This window comes from Bubalus kerabau, chromosome 13 (assembly GCF_029407905.1).
Source record: "Bubalus kerabau isolate K-KA32 ecotype Philippines breed swamp buffalo chromosome 13, PCC_UOA_SB_1v2, whole genome shotgun sequence".
Classification (NCBI taxonomy): Eukaryota; Metazoa; Chordata; class Mammalia; order Artiodactyla; family Bovidae; genus Bubalus; species Bubalus kerabau.
This window is the reverse complement of record NC_073636.1, coordinates 33,342,878-33,364,770: the sequence shown is the minus strand read 5'-3', so window position 1 is coordinate 33,364,770 and position 21,893 is coordinate 33,342,878. Positions and strand designations below refer to the sequence as shown.

At 43.3% G+C, this 21,893-nt stretch overlaps 2 protein-coding genes across 12 annotated transcripts in view; one reads left to right on the top strand and one right to left on the bottom strand.

The window, feature by feature from the left end:
• Positions 1-7,581, top strand: part of NSUN6 (NOP2/Sun RNA methyltransferase 6) — an 83,745-nt gene extending 76,164 nt beyond the window's left edge. For all 6 annotated transcript variants that reach the window (XM_055543961.1, XM_055543959.1, XM_055543957.1 and 3 more), the window contains 2 exons: positions 4,423-4,548; positions 6,335-7,581. In XM_055543961.1, the coding sequence (XP_055399936.1) occupies positions 4,423-4,548; positions 6,335-6,550 (342 nt within the window). In that variant the 3' untranslated portion in view covers positions 6,551-7,581. The remainder of the gene's footprint in view (positions 1-4,422; positions 4,549-6,334) is intronic.
• Positions 7,582-9,309: 1,728 nt separating this feature from the next.
• Positions 9,310-21,893, bottom strand: part of CACNB2 (calcium voltage-gated channel auxiliary subunit beta 2) — a 428,799-nt gene continuing 416,215 nt past the window's right edge. For all 6 annotated transcript variants that reach the window (XM_055543950.1, XM_055543956.1, XM_055543954.1 and 3 more), the window contains 4 exons: positions 16,427-16,578; positions 14,694-14,789; positions 13,488-13,673; positions 9,310-12,714 (listed from right to left, as the gene is read on the bottom strand). In XM_055543950.1, coding sequence (XP_055399925.1) covers positions 12,226-12,714; positions 13,488-13,673; positions 14,694-14,789; positions 16,427-16,578 — 923 coding nt within the window. In that variant the 3' untranslated portion in view covers positions 9,310-12,225. The remainder of the gene's footprint in view (positions 12,715-13,487; positions 13,674-14,693; positions 14,790-16,426; positions 16,579-21,893) is intronic.

Sequence of the window (21,893 nt, the reverse complement as noted above, 5' to 3'; positions counted from 1 at the left end):
GATCTTCCTGACCCAAGGATCGAATCTGCATCTCTTACATCTCCTGCATTGGCAGGCAGGTTCTTGACCAATAGTGCTACCTGCATTTCTAACTGGGGAGGAATATAAACAGAGAGATGAGTAAGTGATTTTGTGTATCCAAGGTGTGACCCTATGGAGCAAACTGAAGAGAGGAGCTGGTGGGGGGGCACCCAAAGTGGAAGCAGAGAGACATGGATGATGCGCAGGGAGCAAGCCCTGCAGGGAAGGAACAGGCTCTCTGGGCTGCTGCAGAGGTCCTGAGTCAGGGGTGCCGCACCAGCCAGAACTGCAGAGGCTGGTGGGGCTCAGGCAGGACAAGCCAGGCACACAGAGGGGAAGGCTGCAAGGGGCTGCTGTACATACGTCGGGAGGGCCACTCTGAGGCTGTGAGCTTTGACTCCAAGTGATGACAAGGAATACTGGAAGGGTTTTTTGTTCTGTTGGCCGTCCCTTGAGGCATGCATGGTTTCAGTTCCTGACCAGGGATTGAACCCGGGCCCCAGCTGTGAAAGTGCAGAGTCCTAGGCCACCAGGGAACAACCCAGGGAAGGGTTTTGAACTGAGAAGAGGCAGTTTTAAAAGCACCACTTGGGTTGCTGTGTTGAGAATAGATGGGAGGAGGGCAGGGAACAAAGCAGGTGGGAAACAGTTGGAATAATCCAGGTAAAAAAAAATCATGAAACTAGGAGCAGAATGGCAGCAGTGGGAGTCGTGAGACTCCTGGGTCTGTTCTGAAGCTAGAGGCAAGAGGATTTACTGGACGGACAGGAACGTGAGGGAAAGAGGCGTAAAAGATGATCCAGGGTTGGGGCCTGTACCCCAGGAAGGATGGGGGGATCCTTCTCCGGGAGGCTTCAGAGGAAGGTAGGTGTTCAGTGTGGGATGGGAAAAATATTGAGAAAGCAGTTGAATATATGGGAACAGAAATCAAAAAGGAGTCTCACCTAAAAATGGTGAATTTTCAGCATAAAAATGGTATCTAAACCCATGAACGGAGAAGGCAGTGGCACCCCACTCCAGTACTCTTGCCTGGAAAATCCCATGGACGGAGGAGCCTGGAAGGCTGCAGTCCAAGGGGTCGCTGAGGGTCGGACACAACTGAGCGACTTCACTTTCACTTTTCACTTTCATGCATCGGAGAAGGAAATGGCAACCCACTCCAGTGTTCTTGCCTGGAGAATCCCAGGGACGGGGGAGCCTGGTGGGCTGCCGTCTCTGGGGTTGCACAGAGTTGGACACGACTGAAGTGACTTAGCGGTAGCAGCAAACCTATGAAACTGAATGATCATATTTGGGAAAAGTCTTGGTCCAGATGGGCTGAAACAGCTCTGAACTAATGAAATGCATCTGGTCTGGAACATTTTTTTTTTTCAATAATCGTATTTTTCTTTGGATACTTTTTATTTTGCCTTGTGGTATAGCCAGTTAACAATGTTGTGATGGTTTCAGGTGCACAGCAAAGGGACTCAGCCATCCATACAGATGTATCCATTCTTTCCTAGACTCCCCTCCCATCCTGGCTGCCATATAACATTGAGCAGAGTTCCCTGTGCTGTACAGTAGGTCCTTGTTGATTATTTACATATATAGTTGTTTAGTTGCTCAGTCATGTCCAACTCTTTACCGACCCCACGGACTGTATCCTGCCAGGCTCCTCTGTCCATGGGATTTCTCAGGTGAGAATACTGGGGCCGGTTGCCATTTCCTTCTCCAGGGGATCTTCCTGACCCAGGGATCTAATCCGTGCCTTCTGCCTTGGCAGGTGGATTCTTTACCACTGTGCTACCTGGGAAACCCATCTTATGTATAGTTGTGTGTGTATATTAATCCTGGTCATTCAGTCAGTTCAGTCGCTCAGTTGTGTCTTATGCTTTACGACCCCATGGACTGCAGCACGCCAGGCTTCCTTGTCCTTCACAAACTCCCAGAGCTCGCTCAAACTCATGTCCATGGAGTCGGTGATGCCATCCAACCGTCTTATCCTCTGTCATCCTTTTCTCCTCCTACCTTTAATCTTTCCCAGCATCAGGGTCTTTTCCAAGGTGTTAATCCAAACTCCTAATTTATCCCTCCCTTCCACCTTTCCCTGGTGGTTCAGAGGTTAAAGTGTCTGCCTGCAATGCAGGAGACCTAAGTTTGATCCCTGGGTTGGGAAGGTCTCCTGGAGAAGGAAATGGCAACCCACTCCAGTATTCTTGCCTGGAGAATCCCATGGACGGAGGAGCCTGATGGGCTACAGTCCACGGGGTCACAAAGAGTTGGACATGACTGAGCGACTTCACTTCACTTCACTTTCCACCTTTCCCCTTTGTAACTGTGTTTGTTTGTGAAATCTGACTTGTGTATATGTGCCACACCTTCTTTATCCATTGCTCTGCTGATGTTGCCTCTGTGCCTTGGCTATTGTAAATAGCGCTGCTATGAACATGGGAGTGCATGTGTCCTTTTTCATTTTGTGTTGGAGTACAGTTGATTTACAATGTTGTGCTTCAGGTGTACAGAAAAGTGAATCAGTTATACATGTATCTACTATTTTCCATATTCTTTCCCCATGTAAGTTATTGCAGAATATTGATAGGGTTCCTGTGCTATATGGTAGTCCCTGGCTGATTATGTATTATATATAGTAATATGTATATGTTAATTCCGCCTCCTAGTATATTCCTCCCTGCTGCCTTTCCCCTTTGGTAATCGGAGATTTGCTTTTGAAGTCTGTGAGTCTGTTTCTGTTTTTACGTAAATTCCTTTGTATCATTTTTTTGGATTCCACACATAACTGATGTCATACGACATTTGCCTTTCTCTGTCGGGCTTATTTCATTTAGTATTGTGGGTGAGCTCAGTATAGCTTCAGGCGTCCTGTCTGCTGATGGGTGGTGAGTCTGTGTGATCCTGTCTTGCTGGTGGTTTGGTTGGAGATGTTCCAACACTCTAGGCTGTTGGGCAGGGCCAGGTCTTGGTGCTAAAAGACCTCCTGGAGAGCTTACGCCAATCGGTATTCCCTGGGGTCTCTGCCACCAGTGACTCTGCTCCCACAGGGAGCCACAGCAACCCCCGCCTCCCCAGGAGACCCTCCACAACCCACAGGTGGGTCCGGCCGAGGCTCCTGTGGAGGCACTGCTTTGCGCTGGGTCCCAGTGCACCTGAAATCTGCGTGTGCCCTCCCGGACTGAAGTCTCTGTTTTCCCCCGTCCCGTGGAGATCCTGCATTCAAGCCTTGCTGGCTTTCAAAGCAGATATCCTGGGGGTTGCTCCTCTCGATGCCAGACCCTCAGGCTGGGGAGCCTGACGTGATGCTCAAAACTTTCACTCTGTGGGAAACCTCTGCGATATAATTATTTTCTAGTTAGTGGGTCCCCCACCAGTGGGTATGGGATTTATGTTGCGAAAGCGCCCCTCCTGCCGTCTCGCTGTGGCCTCCTCCTCGTCTTTGAAAGCAGACTCTCTTTACTGGTAGGTTCCAGTCCTTTCATGTTGGCAGTGGTTCGGCAGTTTGTTGTGGTTTTGGTGTTTTTGTGAGAAGAGAGGTCAGGTCCGTCTACTCCTCTGTGTTGTCTGGAATCGAGGGGGTGGATGCTTGCTGCCTGTTTCCTCAGTACGTGCTGGCCCTGGTTCCCTCGTTCCGGGTGTGCAGGTGTGGTGGCCACTGCTTGTTCCCGGGATAGCAGGGGAGTGACAGTGCCCGCTTGCAGGTCTTTCGGCGGTGGCAGTGGCCTGGGCCTGCCTGTGAAGCCCACAGTGGTGTTGGTGGCACACGCCCACCCCCAGAGCCTGTGTGACCATTGTCCTGTTGCCTCGGAACAGGCATGGGGTAGGCAGCTCTTATGGTTTCTCTGCCTCTCTCCTTGGGTGCCCCCCGCCGACGACAGTGCCTTGCCTCTCTGTCAGGCCCTGGCTGCTGCTGCGCGAAGCCTCACTTGCCACAATGCCGCCTCTTCAAGCTGTCCCCATGCAGCCAACCCTGGGCTTCTCCCTGGGACTGTCTCCAAAGCCCGAGCTTCTGCACCCAGTCTCCACCTGAACTGACAGACGGACATCTCAAACTGAGGAGCACGGGCTGGAGGTGCCAGCCTTCTGAGCGGGCCACTCCTCTGGGTGCTGCAGACTGGATGGGTTCTTCCACCGCCAGTGAGGGGACTTGCCAGGGCACAGGAATCTCTCCTCCTCCATTCACAGCTCTCTCCCTAGGGTGCAGGGCCCGTCCTGATTCCATTCTCTTGCCTTTTCCTTTTGCCCAGTTATGTGGAGGTTTTCTTGTCCCTTCAGAAGGCTGAGGTCTTCTGCCAGCGTTCAGTAGATGTCCTGTGCAAATTATTCCACTTCTGGATGTTATTTTGCATGTGCATTTCAACTGTGTGCTTGCTCTCCTGACGCCCGTGGTCTGACCGCTCTTGTCCTCAGGCGGTGGCGCTGCTGAAGCCGGGGGGCGTGCTGGTGTACAGCACGTGCACTGTCACCCTGGCAGAAAATGAGGAGCAGGTTGCCTGGGCCCTCGAGACGTTTCCCGGCCTTCAGCTTCAGCACCAGGTGAGGCCCATGGCAGCTCTCTCCAGGTGATCCAGTAGGTCACGGAAACGTAAGTGTGGTGATGAACCCAGAGAGTTACATGAAGGGATACGTCATGTAAAACTCCTGAAACAAATCTTGTGGCGCTCAGGGCGGTTTTTCCGATGAAAGCCGTTCCAGATGGTCCCGGAACATCTGGAATTTTCACATCCTGATCCAGGATTTCCAGGCCTTTACTCTTACTGACCAGAGATGTGTTAATACGTATTTTGTTATCCAAATGTTATTGACTGGAGACGAATTAGTATTCACTTACATAACGAATTGCCAGCCACAGGTGTTAATTTCTGCAAAAATCCCCCAGTCAGTAATGTGTTTAAATGACCATAGAACTCAGTGGATTTTTGATACATGTTTGACTTGTGGCTCTTGTTCATGTTATTTGGAATTTTGTTTCTAAAACCCTTTTCCCCTCTCTCAGTCCTGTATTTTTCTGGTTTGGGGAAATGGTGAGCATTTTTCTCATGACATATCAAAGCCCAAACAGGCTTTAATAACCAGGATTCAAAAGACTAGCCACACAGGGGAAGATAGTGCAGGTTTATCTCTTCCTTTGGTTTCTTAGATACGATATAGAACATTTTAAAAACTCCCTTGCACTTTCTTTTACTTAGCACTGCCTTTTAGTTCAGGTTTTTATTAAAATATATTTATGACTAGATTTTTCTGCCCATGATGTTTGAGACTAGGTTTAAATCTGTAGTGATGCTCACATTAATTCAGATACATTGGATGTTTAACTTCAGACTTTCTAGGACAGAATTCTAGTAAGTAATTGGATACGTAACTAGAAAGCAATCTGGAGATGCTTTCTAGACTCAAAAATTAAGATAATTACATTGGGATGAAAAGACTTGAGAATTCACTCCAATTTTGTGTGTGTGTGAGTGTATGCATATATATTCAATGTATACCACAAGAGATGGAACCCCACCATGCGTTAGTAGACAGTAGGTTTTCTGATATAAGCCTAAGAAAATGTATCTTCAGTAACATAAACATTTATCTGTGAAACGGTGCCTTAAGTTAGGCTTGTGCAATTTTTGGAGTAGCAGTTTGCACAGACCACTCAGTTCCTTATGATTCTTTATTCTTCTAATCAGCGCAGCCTTCATTTTCTCATCTCTTTAAATACTCTAGTACATTTAAAAAACAAAAAAAGAGAAATTTTTATCATCCCATTGGTATGGACCAGAGAGAGGCCTCCTGTCAGGTGCCTCCTGTCAGCTTTGGGAGGGTCTGACAAATAAAGCTGAATTTTCATCTCGTGATTATGCCCATGAGTATGTCAGGCCCACTGACATACTGAGTGCCCACTGTATGTCAGGCATGATATCACCTTATTTTAAAATACTGAGTATTTTATCTGTTTGGTAGATGAGGAAACAGGTAAGTTATTGTTCTAAAGTCACACAGCTAAGATGTGCAGAGCTGCACCTGGAATCCATGTGTTGCTGACTGGTGCTCAGGCCTTCTGCATGTTGTGGTCCTTGATGAGCATAAAGCCCATCCTAGGAGTTCAGTCATCAAGTGACTGCTCTTACCATTATCCTACTTTATTATACAGAAAAGCAGCATGTCCGTTTCTCTCTCTCTCACACACACACACACACAAAGGTATTTACTTATTTTTCTGTTTCTGGAATTGGTGGTAGTTACAACTCAGTTTGTCTTTTAACATAAATGGTGCACAGGCACTCTTAATAACACGAGGATGTCCATCTGTGTTTATTCTTCTCCTGAGCAGGACCCACAGGTGGGAGGAGAAGGGATGCTTGGAGCTGGCCTGTCACCTGAACAGTTGAAACGGCTGCAGCGATTCGATCCCTCTGCAATGCGGTCACTGGACCGTGACATTGGTTCTCTGAGAGACGCCAGCATAGAAGACCTGGTTTGGCTGGCAAATAAGGATTGTATAGGTTTTTTCATAGCAAAATTTGTAAAATGCAAAAGCACACAGTAGGAGGATCTTTAGAAATGAAGATTCCAAACGTGTGCCTGGTGGTTATTATTTTTTTTTAAACCAAACTCTCATCAAACCATGTGATTGATGTCATGGTTGCTGGAGAAAGAGAAAAGGCTGCCAGCTGTTCCACCAGTAATCAAGAGACTCTGCTTCACAGAGAAAGAAACTGGAGGGTTGGGGTGGTAGTGGGGTGTGTGTTGAGATTATATTTTGCGTTTTTAAGAAAATTTTTCCTTTATGGATTTAGAGTATAAAGAAAAGGAGGTGCCTGTCGATGTCTGGAACGTATTTTCATTTGGGGTCTTTGTTTTAATTTGTAAAGAATGCAAGTCATTTTTAATGTTAAAATGAGTGGATTTAACAAAAGGAGTAAAATTAGCAGTATTTAATTTGGTTATAAAACATGTTTTCTGTTACTGAGTTCCTAAGTATGAGTTCCTTCAGAATTCAGGGTGTGTAGTCCGTAACTTATTATCATGTACCAGGAACCAAGCTGAGGGTTTCACTTGACTTCTTCTGTTACTGTTTGGTATATCAGCCCCTCTTCAGATGAGTTCTGGATCACTCCCAAGTGACAGTCACCCTTCACTGTGTTTTCTTTTTCCTTCATGTTTTAAACTAAAAACTAAAATGAATTTTAACTCTGTAGATTAAAAATGAGACTATTATAGAATTTGGGTACCTTTCATCATCTAATGGAAGATACAGATTATTAGAGGTATGATTGGTGAGAAAGAGAAAACCATCTTGTGAGAGCTGGGAAGTGGCCAGGCCTTAGTGTTTTCCTGCCAACTCCATAGAACACCAACCCCAGACCATGCAGCTGTGACTAGGATAGATCAAGATAAAACAAGACTACTTCACCATCAAATCTGAAATCACCCAAACCACAGAGGTGACCAGACATCTCCCACAGTGGCCGGTATATGTGGACTGTCTTTGGCAAATGACTGTAACTGTGGGCTCGCTTCATCCCATATGCTTTTTAGATACGGTCTATTAAAATACCCACCATGGGTTAAAAGGTGTCTCATGTCATGTTAAATGGATCTGTTTTGTTAATTTGAATCACCTCAAAATTCCTGAGCCTTTGGGCATTTAAAGTGGATACCTAATAGTTTTTTTCCCCTCCCTGCCTTTCACAGGTCTCCACTGGGCTTCGTTGGTGGCTCAGTGGTAAAGAATCTGCCTGCCAATGCAGGAAATGCAGGTTTGATTCTTGGGTTGGGAAGATCTCCTCGAGAAGAAAATTGGCAACCCACTTAAGTATTCTTGACTGGGAGATTCCATGGATAGAGGAGCCTGGTGGGCTACAGTCCATGGGGTTGCAAAAGAGTTGGACGTGACTTAGGAACTAAACAACAGCAGCAAAGGGTCTACATTAGGAATTTCTCGAAACTCTTCTTGTGTAGTGAAGAGTGCAAGGTCTCAGATCAGGTGAGATCTTCAGAGGCCTCTGCTCTGAGCGAGCATTTCTTCACACTCTTTTCTGCAGCTGGGCCGTCTCTGCACCCCTTGGACTTCTGACTCCTCCTGTCCCAGCACTTGACACATCACCCTAGGGAACAAGGCATGTCCTTGACACCTGCCCCCAGGAAGGCAGGAACCTTGTCCTTTCTGTACAGCTTCAGAGCAGATCACTGTTACTCCCTTATTGAAGGAGGGAAAAACCACACCAAGTGCCCTAAGATTCACTATGTAACTGACTTCTTTCCATCCCTCATTCTGCCTCACACCCAGCAGGTGTCATCTGTCTAAAGGAAACACTGTTGACCTGTGTACTTGTTTCCAGGGCTCGGCATACCCCTGGAACTTTCAGTGTGATTTTAAAACACAGAAAGGCCATCCCTTCTCGTGCTCTCTGCAGAACCTTAGGTGCTAGGCTGGGATGGAAATGGTCGGGAAGGAGCCTCGCAGCAAACATGAGAAGTTTTGATTAATACCAGCAAACACCAAAATATAAACAGTACAGGCAAAACAGAAGAAAAAATTTGCATGTTGAAAACAGTAATGGCAGATAAGAAATAGGATTAACATTTGTTCCTTTAACAGACATTTTCCAGTGGTTTCTTTAAAAAAAAAAAACAACAACAACAAATTGGAACACAAAACACATTCAATCCTAAGGAACACAGACATTTAAGAAAAAATATGATAGATGGAAGAAAGGGAAGTGTGGAGGAGAACGAATACATTTTTTTTTAAACATATTTAATGTTGTCATAGTTATTTCTGAAACAGAAGCATTTTAATTCCACAGTGAGTACATTTTACTTCAAAACCGTGTATCACATTTTAAGTAGTAAAGTACAAATACTTAAAAATGTAACTTAGCCACAATTCAACCACTGACCCAGAGACATGTAATTACCTGTGTCTCCACCAGAGTGACTCTTGACCTGTTAACAAGATTGGACCAGCAGCAGCATGTCATTGAGCCAAGGACAAGGATTAAAATGAAGATCTGATGATGGATCAGTTTAAAAGGGAAAAAATAAAATTCAACATCAGAGGCAAGAATTGCTGAACACGTAAGGATAAAGGTGAGAGGAAGCTGACGTTGCTGTGCTCAGACCCCCGGAGACCTTTGACCTGCTGGAAGCTGGCACTTGTCAGCCGTCGTGGGGAGGGGACTGCAGCCCATGACCTCCCCGCCCCTGGAAGATGAGCCGCGTGAGGGAAGTACAGGTAAGTGTTCAACATACTTTCACCTGTAAGAATCACTCCTGAAATGGCAATTAATACTACTAATAGTAAACAGTGCAGAAGCCAGCTCTTTATTTGTTTGAATGACTTTAAACCAGGCTTGTTGAACAGTTTGGTGTAGCTGACAGTGAAGGTTTGACATGAATGCAGAGCAGACCATGTTCAAATGTGGCATTGTCCCGAAGTACAGGATCACTAAGACGGCCTACATTTAGCAGCACCTTTTTGTAACAGTAACTTAAATGAGCAGTAGAGAGAGAGCAGAGGGAAAACCGAAATGGGTTTGACAAGGAAAAAAAAAAAAAAACACCACAGAACTATTCAGAACATTTCCAGCATTTTCTAGGTTAACTACAAAAATCATGATTCTACAACCGAGTTGGTTAAGCTGAAACCTTTGCTGTGTGAAAAGACTTAGAATTTTACATTCTATGAGTCAGTAAATATCCCACTGTCCTTGGGATTGTTTCTTCATTTACATATTTCGCACACACCGTTTACACATACACCCACTATACAGTCTTCACAGATAGATGCGCTTATGTCAGATCCTACACTAGAGGTTTCCGAGGAACACTCTGATTTGGACTAATGTGTTTCACAGTAAAGTGAGAAACGAAAGGTCCAGGTACAAAATTTTTAAAAATGGAATCCGTTAATGTAGTTCTTTGAAAGGGATTAATGGTAGCAGCAAAAAAGATACATACCAGTTATACCTCTAGAATTTAAATATTCCAAAATCATGAACTGGGATGTAACTTTGTATAGGAAAGGTTGGGGGCCGGTGATTAGTGGACATCTTACTGTAATGGAAAGTTGACTGGAAGTATTTTATAAAAGTAACTTTAATTGGAACATGGTTTCCCAATGATGTGACTAATTTACACTGAAAATTTATATATTATGACTAGTGTTTTTATATTCAATAAAGGTATGAGTACAGAGCTAATTAACAGATTGAGGGAAATGGTTCCTCTATTATCTGATAAAACACTATATGTATAATTCATTTTTATAACTCTTGAGTTTTCTTTGGGGGAGGAAAATAAGGAATTAAACATGAGACAGTTTTACTTGTAAAGGTCCAAGGATATTTGGCAAGAACCTGGAATAACCAAAGAAGCGAAATAAAAATAGCCTTATTTAACAAAATAAGAATTTTTAATGTCCAGGTCTGAAGGTAGGCAATCATAGGAGTTTTCCAGGAACAGACTTCAAGTGCCAGGTCCGTGCACACCTAATACTGTCTTACCTGTCCATGCATTACTGGACAGATGGACACATAAGAGAGGCAGAGCAGGTTTCAGCCTCAGCGTGACAGCCAGCTCGCAGGCTGCCGACAACGTGTCCCTGACACCACGCTCAGCATCTTCTGGCTTCTCCTTCAGGGCAGGTGTCCCACGCAGGAAAACCTCAACATCTTTGTTCACTTCAGGTCACCTCATTTTGCCCTGATTTCTTCTGAAGAGCAGAAACTTTGGTTTTAAGAAGCACTTCTAGGTTTTGACGGACAGTGAAAGTGTCGGAGTGGGTGGGGGAGATGGGGATGGAACGGGAGGCGATGGATTGAGGAGATAAGAGGGGAACAGCCAGTGGGGCGGGAGGAATCAGGGTCTCTGATTTTCCCCTGAAATTATTCTACAAGCTGTGTAAACGTTTCTCCCTACGACAGACACTCGAACACACGAGAGATCAGACATTTCCAGTGGAACACTCACAGTTAAAAGCGGCCCGTATTTTTCCTCTCCAGGGGCACGACCAAGGAGCCAGCAGGTGGGAGCTCTCTGAGCGAGTCTCCTTTGGCAGCGAGCTCCCCGCTACGCCCCCTGGCGGCTCCGGCAGCAGCATAGTGAACGGCGGAGCCAGGTGGGTGTGCGCCGGTGGCCCAGGCTGGATGCTTCTTGCGTCTTCCACCCTCACACCCTCCACTTGCTCGCACATGCTCACCCCCAGACCCACACGGGTTCCAGCTCCTAGACTCCAGTGCTGTGACCTCAGACACGAGCTACGCAGGACGTGGTCGTCACAATCAGTGTGAACTGCACGGAGTAGAACAACCCTTGGAGTTTGGTTATATATTTCCCATAATTTATGGTCAGAAATGATAAACTTACAAGGATGGTGAAACATTCAGAAATCAAGCCTTTTCAAGTCAAGCAGCCACACGTATTTACAGTATGTACAGACTCTAGTGAACGGGGATGGGCGTCGAGTTGATGCTATTACAAATTTCCTGAAGGTGGGCTTTTCTAGTCCCTGTAATTCATAAAGCAGGTCTGCTGACTTGGCATTAAGACTCTAAAATAGTGTGATCAAACTGATATATATATATATATTATATATAATATATATAATTATCGTAAGAAGGTGTTTGCAGAAATAACATTTACAAACTGTCTATACAGTACACAATACTAGTACATAGAAAATAGATTCTGACTTTATGATCCCCTTTGTGTAAGGCAAGACTGAATCTGTCCCCAAATTTAGTCAGCCGGAGGTACAAGCAAGAAACAGTGGTCCATGGATGAATATGCAAATCAAGTGCCTACATATTAAAAAATCGGCAAGAATCAGGAAACTCCACTTTTTATCTGGGCCAGTTCTAGCCCACTGGATACATCAACCACATTTTCGAAAACATCAGCTATGCTTCTTAAAATACCAACGCCACTCAGACGGCAACAGATTTGTTCGAGTGGCAGCTACCCCAGACCGGGTTCTAGGTTCCGTAGACAGAGGCCTGCAGCCTTTCCAGGCCAATTGATAGAGCACTTACAAAAGAAAAAAAAAAGTGTATTAATACTCTATTTCATGCTATTGCTCTCCAAGCAACAGCAGTACAAAATATACAAGACAAATCACATGATTGCAGTGTAGACCCCCTTCCCCCCAAGATCGATGTGGGTGGGTGGTGGGTATACAAGACTTAAAAAAAAAAACAACAACACAAAAGGGCAGGAGAGTCATTGGCGGATGTAAGCATCCCTGTTCCAGTCCGCAGCCTCGTTGCGTCTCCGGGACGCCCCTTCCCCATCCTTGTCACAGTAGCGATCCTTGGATTTGTGGCGGCTCCGCTGTTTGTTGCACTCGTTGTGGTCCTGCTCTCGGTCCGGGTCCCTGGAGCGGTGCCGAGTCTCCCTGTGTCTGTGCTCACCGCCCCCGTGGGGCTCCTCTCGGTGGTTGTGGTCACGGTGGGGGGCGTAGTGGTCCGCGTGTTCGTGCGAGTACTCTTCCTTGGGCTCCACGTAGGCGGAGTCGCGACTCTCCTGCGTCTCCGAGTCCAGGGTGTCCTGCCTGGAGAGGCCTCGGCTGGTGCCACTGCGATGGTTGTGGTGCTGGGTGGAGGAACGATGCTGGGCTTTCTTGACTGGTTCCGGACACTGTTCTTCTTCAGCTTGGGAAGCAGAGCGGCCCGGAGCCCCACGATCCGTCCTCTGATCCCCTTGAGAACCCTGAAGACAGAGGAGCAAATACAGGAGAACCCCTGTCACAAAGGCAAGTCCTTTTAAGTCCAGTCCCTTTGCGCTGTCCTAGGCGCTTACAAATTAACATCAAATCCAATATAATATAAATGCTGAGATCTGTCTACACCTGGGTGAACACTGAGCCACACCTCTGCTCAGAGACAGATAGGAAGATAAATTCTGGGAATGTGGGCTTTAAGTAAAAAAAAAAAAAGATAAACAGTCAGATACTTAAATGGCACTTAATGAGACCAGCCCTAGCATAAGATAGTCACCTGTATCAAATTATTAATACAACCCTCCATGCTCCTCTATGAAGGGTCACGAGATGCAACCCTTAGGAGAGCCCCATGAGGTTGGTGCCATTAGATGCCTGAGGCACAGGGCCCGGGAGGGATTTGAACCCAGGCAGTCTTGAGTCCACAGTCTGTGCGGCCGGCCTGTAGAAAGTTTCTCCTCTCTTCCTGTCTTAATAGAGTTAGTGGTCTGTGGTAACCTAGAGCAGGGGATGATGGGAGGGCAGTCCAAGAGGAAGGGGATAGAGCTGATAGACATATAGCTGTTCCACTTCCTTGTAGGAGAAACCCATACAACCCTGGAAAGCAACTCTACACCAATTAAAAAAAGAATATGGGGAGAGGGGATTTACATTCACAGAATGCTGTTTACACTGCTTTTCTCACAGCTCTCTCAGGAGAGAGCTGCCCGATGGGAACAAACGCTGCGTTGGCACCCTGGGCGTGGACGAGGGCTCTGCTTACCTGTGAGTTGGAGGCTAGCGTGGGGCTGACGGGCAGGGTGGAGGTGGCTAAAGTGCGGCTGAGAAGGGGGTTGGGGAGACTGCTGCTGGGAGGGTGGGTGGCCTTCCAGTAGGCCTCCAGGTAGTCGGCCAGGTGTTCACAGGCGTCCTCGAGCTGGTTCTCATCCAGGATCACATCAAACAGCTCCTGCAGGGGCAGACATTACAGATGGCACCCAGACAGCAGCCCCCAACTCCCCCCCACCTTAGAGGAGAAAGCAGGGAGCCCCTTGGTCTCTGCTTGCTGCCTGACTCCTCCACACACTGTCCTCTGGAGTCAGCTTACAAGCATTGGTCCTCCTCTGGTACGTGTTGACACACGTGTATCAGTAGTATCAATGACTAGGAAGTGGACAGGTGTAGTAACAGTTGTTAAGGGCATGATAGAAAATTTGCTAATAGTGAAAAAAAGGAATTGGCCCTACGTTAGAAGAGAGATGTAAAAAAGACTGTAAGCCAAACAGTATAGGAAGAAGTCTGACAGAGACTGTGAAAAGCTGAATCTTGGAAATAGCTGCGGCAAGGGAAGGACATGAGGAAGCCAAAGCCACTTAGAAGGTAGGTTGGGAGGTAGGCAACATATGCATACGTATAGCTGGTTCACTTTGCTGTACAGTGAAAACCAACACGTAATTATCTTCTCATTAAAAAAAAAAAAAAAGCCAAAACAAAACTCAGAAGCGTAGTGTCCCAAAGCATGGTATGCACAACAGGGATTCAAGGTAGGAATGGGTTCAGGTGTCAGAATCTGCTTACTGACTGGTTTGGAAATTGGTGTCTACATGGTTTCAGATCAATTTCATAGATGGTGATAAAGAGCCAGCAACTTGCTCCCAGATTAGAAGTGAATAATAAACCAACCCCAAATAGATCCACCTTTCCAACCAAAGTTCTGAAACAACTGTGTTTCATTTACGATACTATGGACGTGTTAGATGTTAACAAAGCGACATCCCCATGGAACATACTGTAGCCGTTTGCAAGCCACGACCATGACCTAGACACGTGCTCATGGCAAGAGGTAGCCAGTTCTCCATTTTGGGAAGAAGCCCGCTGCTAATGGAGAGGGTTCTCTTCTGGACAAGTGTTTACCTAGTCTGTCTGGTTTTTCTTAACAGAAAGCGGGGCTGATGACTTCAAGTGGATTATACTGAACAGAGAGACTTACTGGAGGACACTGAGCTAGCTTATCTGCCGCCACCATCTGGACATTGAGGTGCTTCGCTTGAGATTTCCCTCGAGACTTTATTAACCTCTGTAAAACCTGCAAAAGACGAGGTTTTTAAACAGGAGTGTCTGTACTCAGGTAGACAACAAGGTTCATTATTCACTCTTTTCTCTGGGACCTTTTTCATACAGCACTCATGGTTTACTAGGCAAGAAAACAATATCTAAGATGATCTGGAAAATTAATACATCTCGGTGGCAAGCTTCAAAAACCACCAGGATGGGTATTATTCTGAACCTTTTTATGTGAACTAGAATATTTACATACTAGACATTAAAACTGAGAAATTCATTTAAGAATGACCAATAAACCTCTTGCATGTTAACTTACATCACTTATTTTGATAAAAATAGCTAAATTGTTTTTGCAAATTTCTCTACAACCTGACTTCACAGAAGATAACCCATGTTTCCTCTTTCTACATTTAATCTGCCACAGTACATTACTTTGAAATACGTGAAGAAAATCCAGCCTCTTCCAGATACATAATTCAGAAGAGAAGGACTATTTTAGTAACCTTTTCAGATAATTGTGGATATTCTTCTTTGATATTACAGTAAACAAGTGGTAGCTTTTTAAAGATTAGCTGCCATGTAACATCTGAAACCCTACTCTATTAAATTCCATTGATTTGTCCTGAAATTTGAATGGCATGTCATTGGTTCTTTCCAATAAAAATGGTGTTCTAAGATGATTCCACTAATCACACCAGTACTTGTCCTCAAATAACTGACTTTGAGTATGCAGCTGAAGAACTTGACGTGTACCTCCCATTTTGTTATGTAGAATATTAAAAAGGCTGGTAGCACCTTTTTGAAGAGTCAAAATTTAATTAATAAACAATTTTGCTACTTCAAAGTACCACAAATAACATTTTATTGATAAAATATTAAAATAACAAATAGGATATTTTTGGCTTAAATAAAATATATTCTTAAAACTAATATCACCAGTTTTTGTATTTTTAGTGTGGACACCAGAAATTGTAAGAGTTAATGATGGTAAAATCTTAATTCCTAGCACAGTTAACTTATTAATATTCAGACATTTCACGAGAATCCATCTAAAATCATAGGCAAAAGAGGCATCTTCTCATCTAACTTAAAGGTTGCCAGTAAAAAAACACCTTATTCTGACCTAGTCTGGGAAATAGATTTATATTTTAGTAATGCCTTTAGACAAGAGCAAGGATCTCCTGTCAAAATACATACCAGGAACTACTGTATCCAGTGTTTTCAAACTCCACTAAGAAAGTGGCAGTAGATGGATTTTCATTAGGACATTAAGTGAAACTCATGGTGAGGAAGAATGCCGCTGGTGCTGGTGTGGCCTTGCTTCCTGCTTCGACATTCCCACCACTTCTTTTGCACCATCAGTACAAAGGTCAGGCCAGTGGAAGAGGAGGACAATGAGGATTATCAGGGAAATGACCCTCTAGGTCCCCTGAAAGTGTCTCCAAGCCTCCCCGACCATAGGCCACACTTTGGAAATCATTGTTCTCAGCCACGAAACTTATCACTCTCTGCTTATATGAATCTTAACACTTCTCATCTACCACATCTCTCTTCAAATCCTTAGTGATGGATAAAGCAGCAGCCTGTTCTGAAAGCAGACTATAAGCACACATTTTAGTAAAGTTTCACTGCAGAACAAACGGTAACAGCCCTGCTTACCTTAGGAGAAGAAATCTTGACATACACTATAATAGGGGCCAGAGAGGTTTTACTGAGCTGGGCTGGGTGATTGATCGTGTCCGCGTCAAGGACCACCAGTTGCAGTGTTCTTGCAAGTTCAAAAATCCTTTCGATTTCACTCTGAACTTCCGCTGTAAAAGGTGAAGCAGAACTTGATTACTTAAAAGTTCAGCATTTCTAGACCAGATTGAGAGAAAGTAAAATGGTTACTCAGGCAGGTGAGCTGTGGTTGATGTCTACAGGTAAGAGGGCTGATAATAGGCATCGTTTGCAAAGAGCCATTCCTTCACAACACCTTGAGAATTTAGGAATTCCTCTCTCAACCAGTTATGAAATTTATTTCTAGTTTACCATGATGTCTGTGAGAGTCAAACTTTTTGGCTTTCTGTGCTTATTTGTTTTGGGGGCTATAAAACGTCACTCCATGGAGTCATTTTATTAAAATGTTGTAAAACAGAAACATGAGGAGAGCTCTTCCTTGTATGTGTTTCTGACCACTCAAGCCTAGCAGCCCATCACCAGCCTTCCTGTCACTGCATGGGCTTACCTGCGTTTACATGCCACCTCTTGGTATGGAGTCTAGAGATGTATATAGGCAAGCTGAACTATAGCAGGAAACAGATTTTCAGAATGTCTACGACAAACCTAGCCAGAAACACACTTCGTGTATTTTCCACCAACAAAAAGACGGTCCTGTAACATTCATGCTTTAAAAGGGCAGTTATGTATTGGAGGCAGCACCTCAGATATATAATCTGTCAGACTTACAGAAAAACATAAAAAAATTTACTTGAATGCCAAAGTATTTTCATTCAGTTCATCTATTTCTCCATTCTCTCTCTTGAGTGTAAAAAGGGCTGTCCTAGAATATTTTCTCTGATGATGGATATATACTGTATCACTGCTATGGAACACCTGAAATGTAATTAATGTGAATAACAAATTTTTGAGATTCAGATAAAAGTTAGATAGCCAGGAACTACGTTTCTAAATATCACAGATCTGTAAAGGATAATATGTAGTTTTCACTGCCCACTACAATCATGAAGGGCCAATCCCATGAGATGCCTGGACCTACAGGATACCATTTAGTTCTTCTTGTGCATTTGCATCCATGCAGAAGATTCCTGGAGGTAATTTTAACTTGTGTATTATTCCAGAAAAGGCAAGCCACTAGTCATCTGCCTCTTACCACCACTAAGAGTCCTTTTGTTTACCTGGATGTCTTTAAAATGCCCCAAACCACTAGTGATACGAGCTTTAAAGTAATATTTGGTCACATTACCACTCATGACACAGTTTTGCTAAAAGAAAAAAAACCTATTAAGCTTCTCAATAGACAAGTTTATAAGAAATACAGAGAACAGACAGTTGTGTAAACTACACCAGTGTAATGTAGTTAGCAAAATTCAGTCTCTGAATACCCTGCAGGATAAGTAGGATAACTGACCTAGTTTCTTAAAAAAATTACAAGGAGATAAAAGATATATGGAAAACAGGATTAAGAGATTCAAGAACCTAAGAACCAATCACAATGTGTGAAGTTTATTTGGATCCTGATTCAAACAAATAGTAATTTATATATTTTATGATGCAGAAGTGAATAAAATGCTTATGTGTATATATATATATGTGCGTGTGTATATAAAATGTATGTGTTTGTATCTATATAGTATATGACAGCTGGGAAATGATACATGGCTGAGTGGCAACCTGATGATACCAGGGGGTTATTACTAAGGTACAGTAGGGACTTCCCAGGTGGTCCAGTGATTCGGACTCCATGCTGCCAGTGCAGAGGCCCAGGTTTGATCCTGGTCGGGGAACTAGATCTTGAGTGCAGCAACTAAAACCTGGTGCAGCCAAATAAATATTAAAGAAGAGGTACAACAATGGCATTATGGTTTAAATAAAAGGGGTCTCCACTGTTCAGAAACACACACTGAAATATTTATAGATAATATAAGTATCTTGGATTAACTTCAAAGTAAATGGGTGAAACTAGGTAACAAGTGCCTGGGCTTTCTTACTGCATACTGTTCATATATATTTCTTTCAATCATTCCTTTTGTAACTATGTTCTAAAACATTACTAATACAGTTATTTGCTCTCTTCTCTTGCTTCTTACATTTTTTATTCCAATTATAACCTTGCTTCTCTGTGCCCTGTGTTTTCACAAGCCACTGATCACCAGTAGTAAAGTTCCAGTCTAAGTTTATTATAAGCATTAAGAAATCTGATTAGTTTACAGCTGACATCATACTCAGTGGAAATGCTAGAAGCTTTTCCTCTGAGATTAGGAACCACACAAGGATGTGCACTCCCACCACTTCTTTCAACATTGTATTGAAAGGCGTAACCAGAGCAAGTAGGCAGGAAACAAAACCAAGGCATACAGATTGGAAAGGAAGTAAAACTCTCTCTGTTTGTAGCTGACATGATGAGAGAGAGAGAGAGATAAGACTCTACCAAAAGACTGTTAGAACTAATAAATGAATTAAACTGCAGGATATAAAATTAGTATGCAGTACAGCTCAGTGGAATAAGATGAGTCTCTCTCTCTCTCTCTCACACACACACAATCCTGCCATTTGCAACAAGACTAATGGACCTTATCAGCTTTATGCTAAGTAAAATAAGAGACAAATATATAATCTTACTGAAATGTGGAACTGAAAAAAAAGCAACAAGTTCATAGATACAGATAACGGGGTGATGGAGGGTGATCAAAAGTTCAGTTAAGTCCCAAGATTGTAACTGGAGTTAGTGATACTATTTGAAAGTTGCTAACAGAGTGGATCTCAAGGGTTCTCCTCACAAGAAGAAATCTGTAACTACATAAACTTGTAAGTAATCTTTCTGTGATCGTTACACAGTATATACATGTGTCAAACCATGCTGTAGACCTGTCAGTTACATTTCATTAGAAATTTGATCACAAAGATTTTCATCTGTGTATCAGTTAATTACCGCTATTGACACAGTCACAAGAGTCCCATGCCTTAAAAATAACTTGTTTTTTAGAGGTTTGAGCACTATTAAAAAAATCATTATGAATGTAATTCATTGTCTAGTCCCCACGTCGTGTCCGACTCTGCAACCCCATGGGCTGGAGCCGGCCAGGCTCCTCTGTCCGTGGGCTTCGCCAGGCAAGAATATAAATGCAGTACTTGTTATTAAATCTGGGTAACAGATAAACACAAAATAATCCATTATCTTATTATATATCCAAAAATTATTTATGTCAATAGCTTAATATATGTATCATGGACATGTGTGTATATATGCATATATTCTAGTATTCTTAGATACACAGATACCTTCCACTTTTTAAATTAAGGTGGAAAATGAGATATTCTTTAAAAACTTAAAAAGATTTTTTTAGAAACCCAATGCAACATATTTGTAAATAAACCTTATAAAAAGATGACCAGTAAATTCTGAAGAAAATGCTTTTAACTTCCAAGTACAAAATGATGCTTTCAAAGAAATGTGCCCATACTAGTAGGTGGGCACACCAGTATGTACTCTCTGATGGGGTACATCATGCTGAGAATTTGTTTCAAAAAAGAAATGTCAGTGCTGCTGATGTTCATTTCTGAAACTGAAAAGCCTTATTTATCTGTCCAGATCCCAATCTCTTACACCTACTGAATTTAAACTTGCTGCTGATACTATGAAAAACAGTATAGATGGTCTGCAAAAAAGAGTTGCCATATGATCCAGCAATCCCATCCCTGGGCATATATTCAAACAAAACTGTAATTCAAAAAGATATGTGCACCCTTATATTCATATCAGCACTATTCACAATAGCCAACACATGGAAACAACCTAAATGTCTGTCAACATGAGCAGATAAAGAAGATGTGCATATACACAATGGAATACTGCTCAGCTGGACTCTGTGGGAGAGGGGTGGGGGGATGATTTAGGAGAATGGCATTGAAACATGTATAATATCATATAAGAAATGAATCGCCAGTCCAGGTTCGATGCCGGATACAGGAAGCTTGGGGCTGGTACACTGGGATGACCCAGAGGGATGGTATGGGGAGGGAAGAGGGAGGGTGGTTCAGGATGGGAAACACGTGTACACCCGTGGTGGATTCATGTTGATGTATGGCAAAATCAGTACAATATTGTAAAGTAATTAGCCTCTAATTAAATTTAAATTTAAAAAATAAAAAAGGTAAAAAGAGTAACGCCATTTGCAGCAACATGAATGGACCTAGAGACGATCATACTAAGCGAAGTCAGAAAGAGACAAATACCATATGATACTCCTTACACGTGGAATCTAAAATGTGACACGAACTTATCTATGAAACAGAAATGGACTCAGAGGGCAGACTGTCAGTAATGTAATAGTAGTTCCAATGCCATTTCATAATCACTAAACACAGATTTTTCATTTTGGCAACTTCTTTACTTAGCCTGAGAAAGGAAATCTGTTAAAGCCCTCTGTCAGCCCCGTCTCCTTTCCCCAGACCCAGGAAGGTTTTGCCTCAGGGCACCGACTTCCCAGGCACCAACATGGCTTCTTAATCCAGCTGTGTGATCCTTGGGTAACAAGGCTTAATTTCTCAGAGCCCCTAAGTATTCTTTTCTGAAACATGGAAATGAGGACTAAGTTTATCAATGTGCAAAATATTTATTTTGGTGCCTGCCTATAGGAAATGCTTAATAAATGTCAAATATTGCTTTGTGCCAACCTGCTAAGATGTATCACACTGTGTTTTGATGATATGACTGAAAACTTTTCCAACAGGCAGTGAACTGATAGGAAGACTGGCAATAATACATACTTACTTTGATTCTTTTCCTCAGGACAGTGCTTAGGACATACCTGGGACTCAAAAATTGTGTTGAAAGAATGAGTTAAAAAGGCAAAGAAAAAATATAATCATTGTGTGTGTGTGTATGTATGTATGTATATATATATAATGTAACAAATATTTGACTTTTAAAAAATTGTTTTTAATTAGAGGATAATTGATTTACAATGTTGGCTTCTGCTATACAACAGTGTGCATCATCGCACATCATTATCATTATACGTATGTTTATACCCCTTGCTTTTGGACCCCACCATCCCACCCCTCTAGGTCATCACAGTGCACTGAGCTGAGCTCCCTGTGCTGTGCAGCAATCTCCTGCCAGCTGTTTTACGCCTGGTAGTGTACATGTGTCAATGCTGTTCTCTCCATTTGTCCCACCCTCTCCTTCACCCACTGTGTCAAGTCTCTTCTCTGCATCTGTGGCTCTATTCCTGTAGGTTCATCAGTACCATTTTTCTAGATTCTGTATATCTGACAATATACAATGTGTTTTCTCTTTATATTTGCCTTTTTAGTTGACTATACATATATTAGAAGCTGCTGTTGTAGAAAAAAATGCATTAAATCTTCAAAAACATTAATCGTGAACTTGGCAGCCAAACTG